Source organism: Cygnus olor, chromosome 23 (assembly GCF_009769625.2).
Source record: "Cygnus olor isolate bCygOlo1 chromosome 23, bCygOlo1.pri.v2, whole genome shotgun sequence".
Taxonomy (NCBI): Eukaryota; Metazoa; Chordata; class Aves; order Anseriformes; family Anatidae; genus Cygnus; species Cygnus olor.
In genome coordinates, this window is record NC_049191.1 from 3,854,299 (window position 1) to 3,871,510 (window position 17,212).

The 17,212-nt window shown below is 62.8% G+C and overlaps 1 protein-coding gene across 1 annotated transcript; it reads left to right on the forward strand.

Moving 5' to 3' along the window:
• Positions 1 to 1,913: 1,913 nt before the first annotated feature.
• LIN28A (lin-28 homolog A) lies at positions 1,914 to 17,179 on the forward strand. Its single transcript, XM_040534887.1, has 4 exons — positions 1,914 to 2,013; positions 2,862 to 3,040; positions 12,564 to 12,748; positions 13,859 to 17,179. Exons 1-4 carry the CDS (start codon positions 1,983 to 1,985, stop codon positions 14,070 to 14,072), a joined length of 609 nt encoding a protein of 202 aa, XP_040390821.1. The 5' UTR covers positions 1,914 to 1,982; the 3' UTR covers positions 14,073 to 17,179.
• Positions 17,180 to 17,212: the final 33 nt, after the last annotated feature.

The window sequence follows — 17,212 nt, forward strand, 5'->3', positions numbered from 1 at the left end:
TGGCCACGTCCTCCTGAAGGCTCACCTGCCTCGCTGCCCTCGGGTGCAGGAGGAAAACCAGCCTCCTCCTCCTCCTCCTCTTCCTCCTCTGCCCCCCAAACCCACTGGTGGGAGCCCGGGGGGCCGCTTGGCTCTGAGGGGATGGGGCAATGCGGGGCTCCTGGGAGCGGTGGGGTGAGGAGGAGGAGGAGGAAGGAGAAGAGGAGGAGGAGGAAGAGAAGGAGAAGAGGAAGAAAGAAGAGGAGGAGGAGTGGGGGGAAATAGAAGAGAAGGAGGAAGAGGGAGAAGAAGAGAAGAAGGAGGACAATGATGATGAGGAGGGAGAGGAGGAGAGGGAGGAGGAAGAAGATGAAGAGAAAGAAGAGGAGGGGGAGGAGGAAGAAGAGGGGGAGAAGGAGGAAGAAGACAAGGAGGAGGAAGAGTGCGGGGAGGAAGAAGAAGAGAAGGAGGATGGAGGAAGAAGAAGAAGATGAGGAAGAGGAAGAGGAAGGAGGGAGAAGAAGACGAAGGGGAGGAAGATGAAGAAGAGGAGGAAAAGGAGGAAAGAGGTGAAGAGCAGGAGGAGGAGGAGGAAGGTGAGGAGGAGTAAGAAGATGATGAGGGGGACGAAGAAGAAGAGGAGGAGGAAGAAGAGGAGGCGGCGGAGGAAGGCCGCGGCGCAGCACCCTGGACAGGCGCCGTTCAGCACCGCGGCCAGCTCCGGCGGCGCTGCCTCAGCCCGGGGGCGCGGCGCCCCCCACGCGGGGCTCCCCCACGCGGGATTTCACGGGTGGGCCCCGAGCGGGGGCTGCCCCTTCCCCTCCCCACTGCGAGCCCCCCCAGGACCCCCCCCCCGTGCCCGACCTCCCCTCGGAGCCTCCCCCCCCCCCGCTCCGCGAACCCACTCGGGACGGAATCCCGCGTGGGGAGGCAGCGCGGAGCGGGGTTGAGGCCGCTCCTGGGGCTCTCCAGGAGGCTCGGGAGGGGCACAACGAGGGGGGGCACGGCCGGCTCGGCACGGGGCGGGGTCGGGGGGGGGGGGTGACCCCCACGCACAGCTCGCACCACGCGGGAGGGAGGCGGCGGGAGGCGCTGTGCCCCCGCCGGGAGGGGAGGCTGCAGCCTCCGGCCGGAAGTGGAGGCTGGGGAGGCTGCGGGCACTCGCCCTTTGTCCCGGCCTCCGCCCCGCTCCCGGCCTCGGCCCCGCTCCCCGGGGCTCCGGGGCAAGCGGCCTCCCCCCCCCCCCCCGCCCCCCCGGACGCGCGTGGGTGGGTGGGAGGCGGGGGGGGTGAGGCCGGGGAGAGGAGGCCGTGGGGAGGTGCCGGTGTCCTGGAAACCCCCCCCCCGCCCTAAAAAAAACCCTCCCCGGGTAAAGGACGAGGGGCTCTGCCCCGTGCCCGCTCCCCCCCCCCACGCGTGTCCTTGCCTCCCCCCGTGGGGTACGGGGTCGTGTCCCCCCTCCCCCCGCCGCCGCCCCCAAATGGGTCGTGTCACCCCCCTTGACAGGTGGCCTCGCCCCTAAATGGGGGGGGGGGGGGGGCTCAACCCCCCCCCCCCCCCAGTTCCCAAATCCCTCCCGGAATGTGTCGCTATTACCGGGGGGTTAATTAGGAAATTAGGATCACGTGGGGGCGGGCTGGACCAGCGGGGCCCGGCGCCCCCCAGCCCCGCGGGTGGGTCCCCGGGGGGGGGGGCGGGGGCCGCTATTGTCTGCGAGAATTTGGGAGCCTTTGAAAAAAAAACCCTCCCGCTCCCTCCCACCCCTATTGTTGGAGCGAAGATGGAGTCAAACCTCTCCCGGCTCCCTCCTGTCGGGGTCTAAGCTGGGCTTTTTTTTTTTTTGGTTCTGTTTTTTTTTTTTTCCCCTCTTTTTTTTTTTTTTTTCCCTTTTTTTTTTTTTTTTTTTTTTTTTTTGGCTGGGCTGCTACCCTCAAAGCTGGCCGAGGAGGAGGAGGGAGGAGGCGGTAACAGCCACAACTCGGAATTTGCAAGCGAGTGTCGGGATGGGGTCTGTTTCCAACCAGCAGTTTGCAGGTTAAGTTATATTATTGTCGCAGCCCTTCCTCGCCTCCGCGATTATTAATAACGGCGACAGAGCCCGGCCGGGGGGGGGGCGGGGGGCGAGGGACACCCCCCCGCCACCCCCCCCCCCAAACCCGACCCGCTGAGCCCCGCTCAACCCCGGCGGCCAAGCCGGGCCGAGCGTGGCCACGCTCCCGCCGCAGAGCTGGGGGGATTTGGGGGATTTTGGGGATTTCTTTTTTTTTTTTTTTAGGATTTTTGCCACCCGACCCCCCCCCCCCCCCAGCCCCAGGATGAACCCAGGAGCTCGGGGCTGGAGGGGGGGCGGGGGGGTCAGCTGGGAGCAGGGGTGCAGCGGGACGGATGCTGCCGGCGGGGTAAAATACTTTCCCCGGCGTGGCTCGCCGGGCTGGGGGGCGAGTTGGTGTTTTGGGGGAGTTTTTCCTGGTTTTGCGTGGTTTTGGTTTGTTTTTATTTTTTTTTTTCGTTTTGGCTTTTTTTTTTTTATTATTATTATTTTCTTTCCTTGTTTTGTTTTTTAAACGATTTCGAGAGGGGGCTGGACCTCGGGCTCCCACCCCGCACACCGCCCGGGTCACGCCGGCAGCAGCTCCCTTTGCTTCCTCCGGCACCCGGCGCGGTCCCGCACACACGTGGAGGCTGGGCTGATCGCTGCGTTTGGGGAAGGGAGTTGCATAATATTTTTTTATTTTTTATTTTTTTGCCTTTTCCAGCCTGCAGGACCCGACCTGGGGCTCCTGCTGCTCCTTCCCTGGGTGGCTGCGGGGCCTGGGCGGTGTTGGGGGCACCCAGCGCTCCCCCAGCCCCAGCTCAGGTGCTCGGTGTGGGTCTCTCCCCAGGTGCGAAGCCGGGTGAGGAGACGACCGGAGACTCGCCCAAGGCCGAAAACGAGCCCCAGCCGCTGCACGGCTCCGGCATCTGCAAGTGGTTCAACGTCCGCATGGGCTTCGGCTTCCTCTCCATGACCGCCAAGGGCGGCGCGACGCTGGACTCGCCCGTCGACGTCTTCGTGCACCAGGTACGTGGCGGCGAGCCCGGCCCCTGTGTGGGGCCCCGGGGTGGGGAGCAAAGGGGGTGCAGCCCCAGCAGCCCGCCGGAGGGATGCTGTGCAGGATGGGGCCCCCTGTGCTGCCCGAAAAGGGATCTCGTCGCTCCCCCCAATTTTAGGGAGGTGTCCTGGGGGAGCCGGGGTGCCCCCAGGCTCGTTTCCCCAGGGAGAGGAGGGCAGCGAAGGGCAGGCACAGCCCGTGCCCGCCGCAGCCCCTGGTCCTCTCCAGGGACCGGCCCCGTAAGCTGATCCCGGAGCGATTTCATTTTCTCATCGTGGTTCACTGGGGAGCTCGTTGGAGCTCGGAGAGGGGCCGGGGCCAGGGGAGCAGGTGCCTGCCGGCTTGAAAAGGGGGTGCACGGGAGGTGCTGGGGCAGGGCTGCTGCTCACCCCGTGGAGGGGAAGGGGAAAGAGCTGCCTTTCCCCCAGGTGTGGGGTCCTGGGACCCCTGAGCCAGGCGGGGATGCTGGATGGGGCTCTCCCCAGCTCATCCTTGTAGGGGGGGGGAATTATCTCTGTGCGGACCCCCAGGACGCTGTCCCTGGGAACTGGAAAACCAAATCTGGCTGCAACACGGTGACCCACGCTCGGTCTCTGTGCTGCGTTTTTGGGGGACAAAAGCCCTGCCCAAAACGTGCCCCGCTCCCTGGCAGTGGGCTGGGGCTGTGCTTGGTCCTGATGTGGCTGGCACAAAGGCGTGTAGGGGCACATCCACGCCCCTATGGATCCTGTAGGGTAGCGGCGGTCTCGTGTCCGGATTTAACCCGTGCACCTTGCCGAGCGGGGAAGCCCCGTGCGTATCCTGTTGGTGATCCTGCACCGAGGGAGATCGCAATTTCGGGGCTGCGGCTGCTCAAAGCTGCCTCGCTGGGGGGGGACGGATCCGCCGTGTAGGGGGGGACCCGGTGTAGGGGCTGGGGAAATGGGCTTGGAGCTGGTGCCTGAATCGGGGCCATGGGGCAACGCCGGGAGGGAGTTATGGGGCTCAGCGCCTGCGTGCTTGGAAACGGGGCTGGGTGCTGAGCGTGCCCCGCTGCGCCGGGGTCCCCGCTCCGATGGGGAAAACAGTGGTCATCGGGGCTGGGAAGCAATGTGAATGTAGGGAACGTGGTATCTTGGGAGCAAACTCGTGTGTTTTTGTGCGTACGGCTGGGAGCAGGACGGGGATGGAGGCGGCGCGGTGGTGCCGTGAACGCCAGCTCCGGGGAGCCCATGGAAGAGCCGGCTCCAGTGACCGGTGCCGACAACAGGCTCGAATCCCACAAAAGCAGGGTCCATCCTGCGGTCTGCTGGGCAGCCCAGGTGTGGGGCTGAGCTCCGGGGCTGTGTCTCACCCTGGCAGGGCTCATCCTGGGATTTGGGGTCCCCAAGGGGCTCCCAGCCCTGCCCAGGCAAGCAAAGGCACAGGGGAGAACCAAATCCCTCTTCCTTCGGCAGCGGCATTGTGAAGCTGCCTTTGTAGGAGCCAATTCCCAAAAAAAACAACCGGATTTGGGGGCAAGGGCTCCAAATCAGCAGGGGAAAGCCGAGCCGAGTACCGGGTGCTCCCCAGGGGCAGCAAATGGGTCTTTGCATGTCAATGTGGTGCAGCGGGACCTCGCGGGTGGGGGCGAGCCTCCCTCCGCTCTCCCCGGGTTTTATTGCCCCCAGACAGTCTGGTTTCCTGATTGCTCTCACTCTCGTTCCTGCAGGAAAAGAGAATTAGCCGGGTGGCTCCGCCGGCGCATCCCGGGGAGAGGGGCGACCTCCCGGCGTCCCGTTTGCCAGGAGCCCCGCACGGGGTTTGGCGCATTCGGGAAACGCGGCGAGCACCGGGCACGGGGTGATTTTGGGTAGGGGAGAGGCAACACAGTGCCTGAGGACGGTGCGTGGGTCCCACCCGGGATGCTCGTGGCACCGTGGCCTTCGCATCCCGCGGGACTGAGGCGGGTTGGGGCTGGCGTAGCGCCCTGAGCATCCTCCGATTCCCACCCCGCTCGCTCTCGGCACAAGGTCGCTGATCCCCTGCAGTGAAGCCGCGGGGTCGCCCCGACCCCTCCTCGGCACCCGGGGAGAGGGACCAGAGGTGTCTCCGCACCCTGGGGAGGGGGTCAGGCCCCGAAGGGCAAAAGGCAGACCCCGGCCACAGCGGGGGCCGCTCGGGGTGCTGTGCCTGGCGCGGTGCGAGGTGCCCCGAAGCAGCCATTGGGGTTTAGCACCCAGAGCCCCCCCTGCTCCCCGATAACCCGCTCCTTCCCCTCTTCATTTACATATGTGAATGATGACCCACAGGAAGTAATTGTGGGAGAAAGAAGGGAATTGGCCTCTTTAGATCTATTAAATCACTTTATTACAGGAACCAGGTCTGAATGGCCCTTCTCCGCAGGGAGCGCGTCTCCATCTCTCTCCCCCTTTATCTGATCACAAAGAGATTAAAATCTCTGCAGGACAGGAGACTAACAGGGCTCCTCCGGGGCTGCCTTTCCCTCTCATTGTGAGCTAAAAATGAGGCATTTGGGTTAAAATGCCTCCCCTGGACACTGGAGATGGATTCATTTGGGGGCTGTGGGGAGATGAAGCCCGGAGGAGCGGAGCAGGTCGTCCTGGGGATGCCGAGGGCTGAGCAGCGCCTGTGAAGGGCTGGGGGTCACCAGGTGGCAGAAATCCGGCCGGTGTTAGTGAAGACCCCAAATTTGCAGTGGTTCTCCCCAGGGATGTGGTCCTGGGCTCGCACTGCTGCTCTGGGCATTGCTTAGGGCACAGCCAGGCTGCCGGGGAAGGCAGACCTGGCAAAAGGGAGAAGGGGAAATGTGTGTGCCCCTTTCCCATGTCCCCAAGGCTCAATGCCTGCTGGCTGGAGCAGCAGAGAGCGTTGTCCCAAAAATTGGCCCTGTAGCCCTGGCAGAGAGAGGAGGAGATGGTGCTGCCCGTCCCATGGGGACCTCGCTGCTCCCACAGCAGCCTCGCGCTGTCCCTGCCTCCCGGCTCCGTGTCTTAGAGCGTTCCTCCAACCCAACAGGTCTAAATCCTCGCTAAAAGCGGCAGTATTGGGGCTTTTTGCTCCACGATTTTTGGCAAGGAGAGCTGCTGGCTGCAGGGCTTCGCCCTCTGGCATCTCGGTGCCATGGTCCCGCGTGTCCGTGGGGGGACACGACCAGGACGTGTTCCTCCTGTCCTGCCCGCAGCACGGCGCCAGCCGGCTGTGTGCTGGCACGGGGAGGGGGCTCCTGGCCCCAGGAGCCCCGCAGAGGGGGGCAGAGGGGCTCTGTCCCCACACGGGTGCACAGGGGATGGGTTGGAGGGGGACAAGGACTGGGGCCGTGTCCCCAAGCAGGGCTGGGAGGTGATGAGATGAGAAATGTTAACAAAAGCACGGGTTTTGAGGCAGCTCCATCCCTGAGCGAGCGCAAAGGTGGGGGGGGCACACGGGGCATTTCTCCCCCGGGAGCGGGGTCCTGCCTTCCTGCTGCCTGCCATGGGGCAGGATGCGGCCCCTGTGGGGGCGGCAGCAAGGGGAAGGGGCAGCGTGCGCCTAAGTCAGCGCATCGGAGCAGCGATGCCCGTGGGGTTGGTATTAAAAATCCCATTTTTCCACTCGGGTGCGTGGTTGCTCCTGCCTCCGCGTGGGGCTGGGGTCACCCCAGCCGTGGGTGGGCGTCCCGGGGTGCCGGCGTGGGTGGCTGCGGGAGCGGGGGGGGATTTACCGCGTCCCCTCGGGAAGGGCTCCCCCGGGGGGCAGCAATGCACTTTGGCCTCTCCGCTTTCACGGGGGGGGGGGAGGGAGGGGAGGCGAGAGCAATGGCTTTATTTAATTAATTTTTATTTTTATTTATTTTATTTAAATAACCGCTGGATAAAATCACGGCGCACCACGCGCCGCGCCCTGGGAACGGGAATTCCTGGGAACGCGGTGCCCGATGGCGAGCGGTGAAAGAGAGCGGCTTTATTCCTGCCCTGAAACTCCCTCAAGTTGCACACAAAAAAAGCCTCCTGTCTCTGTCTAAAGATTAACTGATGGCTGCAGGCACATCCCTTCCCCCATCCCCAGCTCTCGAGCCCCCAGGGTGACGGGCAGGGAGAGAAAACACCCTTAAATGGTCTCCGAGATAAAATGGCCCAAATGAATGGGATTTCTCCCATTCTCTAAGGCACTGGCGCGGAGCTGGGGAGGGTCAGGATGGAGCCGGGGTCTTCGCCAGCCCCTTCCCCTGCTGCCCCAAGCCCTGGCTTTTCCTTTTCCCCATTTATTTGCTCCTAAAAATAACCAGGACAAAGCTGACCCCGCCGAAGGAAGGGGTGCTGCCGCTCCTGGACGTGCCCCTGCTTTAATATGGGAGTATGAAATTAAGATGCAGCAGCTGATCCTAATTAGCTGGTGCTGGCCCCCTCGCAGCACCAGGTGCCTGCCTGGGAAGCGAGCGAGGGTTTGGCAACCTGGGGGCAGGTAAAAACCCAACGGAGCGAGCTGAGGGGGTGGATTTAGGGCAGGCAACTTATGTCTTAGACCCTCAGTGGGTGCTTTTTCCCCCCCCCCAGAATTAATCTAGTGTTTAATATTGCTTGCTTACAGTGGAAAATTGAGGGAACGCGTGGTTATTTTGGCAGGAACGTGGCTTTGTTTTGGTTTTGCTTGAATTAGAAAAAAAAAATGTTTGAGGGCTTTGCTCCAGATTGCAGGAGGGAGAGCCTGGAAAATCCCCAGTAGGGTTTCGGTGAAATCCCCTGGGCTCCCTGCGGCGGGGTCCTGCAGGCATCTCCCCCTGCACCACCGCCTCCTGCCAGGCTGAGCGTCTGCCCCGATGTTCGCACCGAGGGCCGGGCAGCAGGAGAAGATTCCTGCTCCGATTCCTGCGGGTGAGCCCCAGAACAGCCTCAGTACAGTCCCTGGTGCTCGCTCCGTCCAGCAGCGCTGGGAAATGGCAATTTGGGAAGAGGGAAGGGCTTCGCTCAGGGGACGGATCCTGCCTGGGCACGGGCTGTGGATGTGGTCCATGTTCCCCGGTGCCCCGCTGGCAGAGCCCAGCCTGGCCACAACGTGCCCCGGGGCTCGTTCCCCGGCGGGCAGCAGCAGCTGCTGGGCTGAAACCGCTCCCGGGCTGGGCTGGGCTGGGGCTGCCCCGTCCCATGGGGGCCGTCGAGCCGATGGAGCTGTTTGTGCCGGCCGGGCAGGAATCGCCGCCGTGCCAGCCCAAACTGGGCAAGCGTTAGCCCAAACCGGGCGAGCGGGAGCCCTCTGTGTGCCCACTCGTTCCTGGGGTGGGAGCGAGGAAGGGGCTGCTCTGCGTGGGGGCTGGGGGCTGCGCCAAGCCCAACCCTAAAACAGGGGCAGCGGGGTGGGCGCAGCTCCCACGGGGTGCAGTCTATAGGGTTTGGTGCCCCCGCTGTGGGATCCGAGCTCTGTGTGCTGGCTGCCAGGGGGGGTCTTTCCTGACTGCGAGGGGGAAACTGAGGCACGGGCTGCCCGAAACGCTGCAGCCAGCTCAGAGCACAGCCCGGCCATCCCCTGGCACAGCTCGGTGCCGCGCTCGCGGTCCCGGAGCCGCTCTTAAGGCAGCATCCCGACCCAGCTTGTTTTCCCAGAGATTTGAGTTGAAAGCGCGGCGATTCCCCCGCGCAGATAAGGGCGAGGTGCAGCGGCCGCGCCGCCCGAGGCCCCTCCGGACACAAAGATGGTTTGATTGAGTGGCCGGGGCCAGCTGGAATAAACGTCCCCTTGTGTCGCGCTGGGGCGGCCGCGGGGACAATGGTGACCCCGGGGCCGGCCGAGCCCCTCCAGCGCCCAGCGGGGTTGGGGGCAAAAAGCGGAGCCGCTGCCGCGGTTTGGGGAGCAGAGGCTGGGTTTGGGGTGCTCCAGCCCCAAGGGGAAGCAGCGCTAATGATGGGGCTGCCGTGGGGGTTTTGTGGGGTGGGAGGAAGAGGAGGGAGGAAGGTGCCCACGTGCAGGTGGGGAAGGGGAAATGGGTGAAGTTGGGGTCTGCGGGGATGCGCTGGGGCGGTGGGCAGCGCTCGGCCGCTCACGTGCTGGGTCTTTGTCTGTGGTAAATGATGTTGGAGCCACCGGGGTGCGGGATGGGTGGAAAAGGGGCGAAGGGCCCGTGGTGGGGCTGCGGGGCCACTCAGCACCACGGGGAGCTGGGCCAGGCAGTGCCGGTGCTGCTGCTGCTGCTGCTTCTCGTCCCACCGGTTAACTCTGGGCCCTAATGATGACGAGTGAGATCCCTGCGCTGGGATATGCTTTAAAACACAGTTTTATTGTCAATGCTTTGTGATGGAGAGCACGGGGTCGTTCTACACCCCCTGCCCCCAAACCGTCTCCCCGAGACCAACCCGTGGGCTGCAGGACCCGGCTCTGCTGCGGGCACGGGGCCGGTGCACGGGGGCACAACGGAGCTTGGCGGGGGCAACCGCAGCGCAGCACTGGGGCTTCCAGCCCCCATGGCCAGCGAAGGGGGTCAGTGGGGCCGCGTCCATGCCGGCCACCCTTCCTCCCCCCGCCGTGGCCTGGAACTCCTGGAATTTGGCCGGCGTGAGCTCGGCCGCCGCCGGCCCTTTGTTCTCGCTGGCCGGCCCCGGTGGCTCCCAGCCCAAGCCCTCCCCTGCGCTCCCCCTCACCAGCATCCCCGGCTCGCTCCGAGCCCCCCCCTTCCTCTCTTTATTTTTTGGGGGTGTGTGTGTGTGTGCGTGCGTGCGTGTGTGTGGAGGCCTGGGAAGGCTCCCGCTTTGTGTGTGGTGTGGGACGGGGGCTCTGGGCCCCTTCCTTTCAGATGCAGGAGGTATGCAGCTAATTCAATGGGCTGCAGTTTGATTACCTATCTGATAACAGAGGAATGCCAGCAATGTGTGTGTTTTGGGAAGGGGGCAGGGGGATGCGCAGGGACCACCAGCCACTCGCAGCTCACTTCAAAAGGCCGCGGCGGGGGGAGAGCTGGGGCGCCCCGGCCGCTGCCCCCCTTCTTCCCCGGGGAGAGGGCGTTTCCTTTGGCCTTTTGGCGGAGGGGGCCGGGGGCCGAGGAGGCGGTTGTCATCCTCGCCCGCTGCTGGAAAATAAATCGCTTCCCCATCATGTTGCGGCAGCTTCTGCCCCGGCCCTCCTCGTCCTCTTCGGTCCTGCCAAAGCGGGGCGATGGCGGGGAGTGGGGTGGGTGCTCAGAGTGGGAGGGGTGAGGAGTGGGAGCCCGGCACCCAGGGGTGCAGCAGCCCCCAGGGAATGGTGCCGGGGTCCGTCCCCCCCCCACTGTGGCTCAGCTTTGTCCCGGAGCACGGGGCCGAGCGCCTGCGAGTTTTCATCGCCGGCAGTGTAAACACAGCTGGGCCGGCCGCGGCTGTAAACACCCCGGTGGAGGCTGCCTCGTGTCCCCCGGCCTCCCTCGCATCCCCCAGCCTCTGGCAGTGCCACCAAGCAAAGCTCGTCCCCTCCTCGCCCCCGACGGCAGCTGCTGTGGCCGACCCCGGGGTGCTGGGGCTGAGCCAGGCACCTCCTGCGCTTTGCTGGCGGCTGGGGCAGACACAGAGCTGGTGCTGGGGAGGTGCTCAGCATCCTCCCGGTGATGTGGGGCACCAGGGGGCCGGGCTGGGGCTGGGGAGAGGTGTGTGGGGGGGTGCTGAGCGTGGCAGGCTGTTCACCGGTGGCGGGCGGTGATGGGACTGCTTGGAGCAGCAGCGTGTGGGCAGAGCTTGTCCCAGTGTGTCCTCATCAGCAGGGAGGAGGTTAAACCCGTAGCTTAAATTCTGGCTCTGATTTGGCAGTGGAAGGAAGCGGAGGTTTCTGGTGATCTCTCCCAGGGCGGCCTGGCCCACCCCAGCCCCGTGGGCTCTGTCCCAGCCAGAGCCAGGCTCTAGGATGTGGTGGTAGGGAGCGGTGTGGCTAAAACCCCCCAGGAGGTTTGGGAATGGAAGGGAGGAAAGAAGGAGCAGCTTCTCAAGCTCTGCTGCGCTTTCGCTTGCACGTGCCCACAGATGCACGCGCATCCTCCAAGATCCCACTGAAAAAAAATCACCCTTAAACCCCAACGGCTCCATTTCCTCCCTCCCTGCTCTCCTGCGGGGTGTCTCCACGCGGGTCCCGGGCAGATTTGAAGGGCGAAGAGGAGGAGGGAAGAGGGAAGGCGGCGGGGCTGCCTGGACGGGCAGCGTGCCCGCGGAGGATCCCTGCGGGAAGCACGGGCGGCCGCGGCCACGTGATGGGAACTCGGCAGCCCATGAATGGGAGATGCTCCATTCATAAAAGCAGGGTCCCCGCTGCATGCAGCCGCGCAGGCGTCGGGCTCTGCCGGGAATCCCAGCCCGGCGAGGCTGGAGCTGCTCCTCCCTCCGCCAGCAAATCCCCCTTAACTCTTTGCTCCCGCTCGTTAAGCCTCCGCTAACGAAGCTGAGCCAAACCTCCGCTCGAACGGCCGCCTGGGATGGGGTGCTCCCGGCCCGGCAGCGATGAGGGCGGCAGCGCTCGCTGGCGCGGGTGGGCAGGAGGTGCTGGGCGCATCGCCCGTCCCAGCTCCGCGCGAAGGTGTCCTGAAATGGCCGGGGCTAGGGGAACGTGGAGAGGATTTTTCCGTCCTCTCGCGAACTCCCTCGCAGCCTGCGTCTCTCCGAACCCATTTGTTTTCACGGCGTCGATCAGCGCGATGACCCCCGGGGCTGGGAGATGCCCCCCGGCGGTGCTGAGCCAGGGCCAAATGGCTGCTTAATTGCTGGGGGCGTTTAAACGGCTGGAGCCACGGGGAGCTGCTGCATTTAGGGTTACCCTGGGCCAGCACCCAGCTCGGCAGCTTTTTAAGGATGCTCAGGCAAAAGCAGCGCAGAGCTGGGGTGAGCCAAGGCCAGGGGAGACTCGTATTTTTGGTAGCAGCCCTGGCATGTTACGTTGGGCAACTGCAGCCTTTGGGCCCCGGAGAAAAGCTCCTTATTGTTCTGGGAAGCGGAGCAGGGAGGGACTAGCAGATGCCGCCCTGAGGGCCCCAATTCCCACCCCCGTGTTGCATCCTCTGCGGTGCAGCCGTGGTTTAGGGCAAAAGCTCCCGGACTTGCTGCGGGCATGGGCGCAGGGGGCTCGGGCCGTGTCCCCCTGGTTCTGCCTCTCCATGGGGAGGCGAGAAGGGCTGCACGTGCAAAGCCTCGAGGTCCTTTTGTCTTTTCAAAATGAAGTTTTGCATCTCTGCGCGAGCATCCCCAGCCTGTGGCATCAGGAGGTTGCAATGGGCAGTGCGGGACGGGGGGAGAAGGGGGCTGCAGCACGGACAGCCAGCGTTTTGCAGCACACCCCACTGAAATTAGGGTCAGGTCTGGCTCCGCTGGCCCCAGTTTGCTGGATCAATGAGCCCAGCTTGGCTGCGTGCCTCAGCTCCGCATCAACAAACAGATGAAGGTGCACGGTCGAGCTCGGTCCCTGGTGTCTGCGCCCTTGGGTGGCAGGCACGGGGGACACCGGCAGCCCTGGTGCTGTGGGATGGGGCTTGGGGTGTGCCGGGGCTGGGGGCGCCTTGGTTTGGTGCTGATCCCTGTCCTCTCCTGCCCCCAGAGCAAGCTCCACATGGAGGGCTTCCGCAGCCTGAAGGAGGGCGAAGCTGTCGAATTCACCTTCAAGAAGTCATCCAAAGGTTTGGAGTCCATCCGGGTGACCGGCCCGGGGGGCGTCTTCTGCATCGGCAGCGAGAGGAGACCCAAGGGCAAGAGCCTCCAGAAACGCAGATCGAAAGGAGACCGGTAAGGGGCGGCTGGGGCCTGATCCGGGGCTGCTTCGGAGCCCTGCGGGTGCCAGGAGGTGCCTGGGGCTGGGCTCCAGCAGGGGCTACGTGCTCAGCGTCCCCCTCATGTCCCTGTGGTCCCCAGGAGGCTGCCCCATGCATGGGTGTGAGCTGGGCCGGGGCGGCCCCATCCTGCCTGCTTTGGGCAGGCGAGCGGAGCCGGGGGGCAGCAGGGCACGGGGTGGGCAGCGGCCCTTCCTCTGGGAAAGCGGCTTCCTCCTGCGCTTAATGAGCGGCAGATGCAGCTTGGTGGGGAAAGGGCAGAGAAGCCGAAGGGAGAGGGCAGAGGTCGGGGACACCCCGGGCTGATGCTCCCCTCGTGAGCGGGAGCCGTGGCCGGCCGAGCTGGGCAGGGGTAATTTTCCCTAAGAGAAACCCTTCCTTGTGGGAAGGAAACGGCCGGACGTCCTGGCAGCGTGTCCCACGGTGAGGCTCGGGGCCCCCAGGGCGAGGTCCGGCAATGCTGCCCTCTTCCCCGGCTGTTCACCTAAAATTTGGGTTTTCCAATCGGTTGGGAAGGAACTGGGGAGGAGAAGCAAAGAGCAAATGGTCGTGGCCATCCTAGAACGATGCAGGATGAGAAATGGGCACAAGGCAGCTCCTGCTCCCCGTGTTGTTCCAGCACGAAAGCGGCACCTGGGGGTGCGTGCTGCGAAGGCACAGCCTCAGACAAGCCACCCTCGGGGCTGTCCCCGTGCTGATGGCCATGGTCCCTGTCCTCCCAGCTGGGGCCACCGGCCGTGCGACTGCCTGTTCCTGCTGCTCCGAGTGCTGGTGGCTTGTACCATGCAGGCTGGCGGTAACCCAAAATGCAGGATCCATAGACACAGGATCCATAACGGCGGTCGTGCTGGAGGGATGTGAGCCCCCAATGTCCCATTTTGTCCCCACACGCTTGCTTTCGGCACGTGGGTTTGCTGCCATCTCCTGGGTACCAGCAGCACCACTGGGCGAGGTCCAAACCCACTGGGGGAGTAAAACTGGAGCCGCCGCCGCCGCCACCTCCCTCGGCGGCAGCGACCCCTCTCCTTTTGTTTCTCCTCCTCGAATCTCTCTCCTCCCCTCGCAGATGCTACAACTGCGGCGGGCTGGACCACCACGCCAAAGAGTGCAAGCTCCCGCCGCAGCCCAAGAAATGCCACTTCTGCCAGAGCATCAGCCACATGGTCGCCAACTGCCCTGCGAAAGCGCAGCAGTCCCCCAGCTCTCAGGGAAAGCCTGCCTACTTCCGAGAGGAGGAGGACATGCACAGCTCGCCCCTGCTCCCCGAAACCCGGGAATGATGGCAGGCGGCGGCGGGGGCTAACACCGGGATGGAGAGGCTTTGGCAAGGCAACGGGCGGCCACGGGGGCCAGGAGGAGGGAGCGGGGAGGGGAGACGGCAGCACCTTTTCCTCCCCGAAGCCCGCTTTTAATTGGGATGGCTCCAAAAACAGCAGGGGGAGCATTCAGCGCACCTCTTGCGGGTAAAAAGAAACACGTTTGATTCGTCTTTATTCTCCACGAAGCCGGGCAGTAGCGTCTCTGGGAGGAGGAGCAGAGAGGCAGCATCTCAGGGAGGCTCTCGCGGCTCCCTGCTCCCCTGCCCCGTGCCCGGAGGAGGGAGGGACGAGGGCGGCAGAGCTGGGGGACGCCCACGGGCCGGCCCCGCGGCTCCCCCAGCTCCTCGCTCGCAGGTCTCCCCGCTTCTGAAACACGGAGCTGGGCAGCGGGAAGGCTGCGAGGGCTGGAAGTGCTTAAGCCAGCTGCCGGGGTTTTGCTGGTGGTGTTTCCCTCGGGGAAACGCAACCCAGCCGGGGCTCCCGCACGTCAGCACGTGGCTCGGAGGAGACACCACCAAGCCTGGCTCTTCCACGTGGATCAAACCCACGCAGGACAGAAACGCCGCTGCTCCTCCTGCCCGTGCCGTGTGCCAGAAACTGATGGCCCCTGGGCTAAGCCTGCCCAGGGGCAGAGGGAAAGGGGGAGCAGGGTGTCAGCGTCTGCCGTCGTCTCTCCCCGCCGCCCCCCAGCCTTGCCTTTATTTATTGGCCCCGGTGACAATAAATTTTATTCTCCCGGGGCCGGCCGCCCCATCCGTGCCGAAGCCAACGCCAAGTGAAAGCTGCACTAGGATGTGCGTGGATGACGTATCTTTGGGTTTGTTTGTCGTCTTTTTTTTTTTTTAATATAAATATTCTGTTTTTTGTATTTTTGTATATTTTAATCTTTAAGAAAAGAAAAAGTCAAAAAAAAAAGAGAGAGAGAGAGAGAGAGAGAGAAAGGACCTAATTCCTGCAACTTATTCTCAGGTATTCGAGCAATCTCAGGGATAAAATGCCTCTGTAGCCCAGTGCTGGACAGAGAGGAGGGTTTTTTCTAACAGCACAAAGATGTGACGAAGTTTGTATTGGAAGCGTAGATCTACCTCACTGGATGTTCGCTAGGTGGACTTGACGTGTTGTTGAGCTTTTTGGTTGTGTTTTTTTTGGTATGTTTGGGTTTTGTTTTCTTTTTAACTGTATTTTAATAGTCTCTTTCCCTTCCCTGCTGGACTGAGGAGGAATTTGGGTCTGTCAATCTGTGTGCAGGGATGGAGAAGCCAGGCAGTGCAGGGGCAGGGAGCAGCTGCTAGAGCCCGTGTTGGCTCCCCAACTCCAGATTTTCTCCCAGCCTGGCGGCTTTTGAGGACTGTCCTCCATTTCCCTCTCCTGTTTACATTCCCCTCCCCGCCGTCCCAATGGGAACGCTCCTGTCTGCCCCATGCTGGAGTCCCCCTTGTCACCCGCAGGCTGGGATGTCGCACAGGCTCCCAGCAGGCTGGTGCCATGGGGCTGGGGACCAGAAAGCCAGGATGGGGGTCCCAGGGCAACGTGGTGAGAGCTGAAGAGCTGACAGCAGCCAGGGAGGGTGTTGAGAGACTGAGCGTTGTCCTGAATCCCTGCCCTCACTCGTCCTCAAGCTGGGACCTGCTGGGACAAGGGACCTGGTGCCAAGTTCTGGCAAGGGAGGTGCAACTGCTCCATCTGTTCCCTTCCTGGCTTCCCCCAAATGTTGGCTCACGATGGCTGGGGGAAGCTCTGGATCCCTGCTTTCGGGCCATTGACACTCCACTCCAAAACCCCGGGGCTGGCTGGAGCCTTCCCAGGGAGGGCATCTCGCCGTGCCGGCATCTCAGGATGCGAGCACGGTTCCTGCTGTTCTTTAGGTAGTGATAGGTTTAGATGTGGAGCAGGGCTGGACCAGGTGGAGAGCATCTCCTCCAACCTCGCCATGGGGACTTGCCGAGGCTGTCGGACCCTGGCATTCCCTCCAAAGCTTTGTTTGGCCCCAAATCCACCCCCTGCTCCGAGGCTTGCGGGGATGGAGAGCGGCTCCCAGCTGAGCCTGCCCTGCTCCAGTAGTTTCTATGGTGAGGTGGTGGTCTCTTCTTGGGAGGGTGGGGGAAGGACCTCGAGTTCTCAACTAGTGATGGGACCTAGACAAACCCACTTCAGGGAAACCGCTTTTGTCTGAACGGGGTAAATGCAATAGAGCGCACCAGGCTGCGCGTCTAACCCTGGGCTGCGGTCCCGCTGCCGCGCTGTGTGGGCTGCTGGCCCTCCCGTGGCACCTTGGTTGTGCCAGGGAAACGGCTGCCCCCTGGGTCTTGTATCTGTCTTGAAGAATCGTGTAGGACCTTTCCCCCTCGCCCCCAGTTTAATGGTTTGGTGATTTTTCTGCTAGGTGCCTAGTATGTGTAAATATCTCTGTAAATCTTTCCACTTTCTCTCAGTATTCTTGATTATTGTTTACAAAAGTAACAAGAAAAAAAAAAAGAAAAAAAATAGCCAAAGCATCTAATAGGTTTTGGACCAGGGAGACGGGATCTTCTCTGTGTACTCTGCCTTGCCACTCTGTGTGGGGATTTGACTTCTGTAGCCATCCCTGTCCTAGGCTAAAGCAAATAGCGAACGGCTTAGAGAATCACTCAGGTTTTCCCCAGGGCCAGTACGGCCCTGGGATCCCAGAAAACAGGGATTTTTATCTGTAAAGGGAAGCCACGCTGGAGAAGATGGGATTGATTTGCATCTTCATGTTGCGTTTGCTGTTGTGGTTCTTCCCGTGTCTTGACAATAATTAAATAAATTGCTGCATCATCACCCACCCTGCCCATGCTCGGCTCGCAGGCGCTGGGCACTATGCATTACGGGACAGCGAATCGCGGGCGGATGAGGCTGCACACTCAGGGTCCTGCTGTAAAGGGGCATTTGAATGTATTGGGAAAAATGTCCCTCACGAGGTGGTGTCGGTGTCTCCCCTGGTGTAAAAGCCTTGAGTCACAAGATTGTCTACGAGGAGACGGAAGAATGTAACTCCATGTTTACTGCTAGCAACCAAAGCTTGTTTGTGTCAAACTCTTGAATTTTTATGAAGTGGGTGGGAGGGAGGGAATACACGGGGA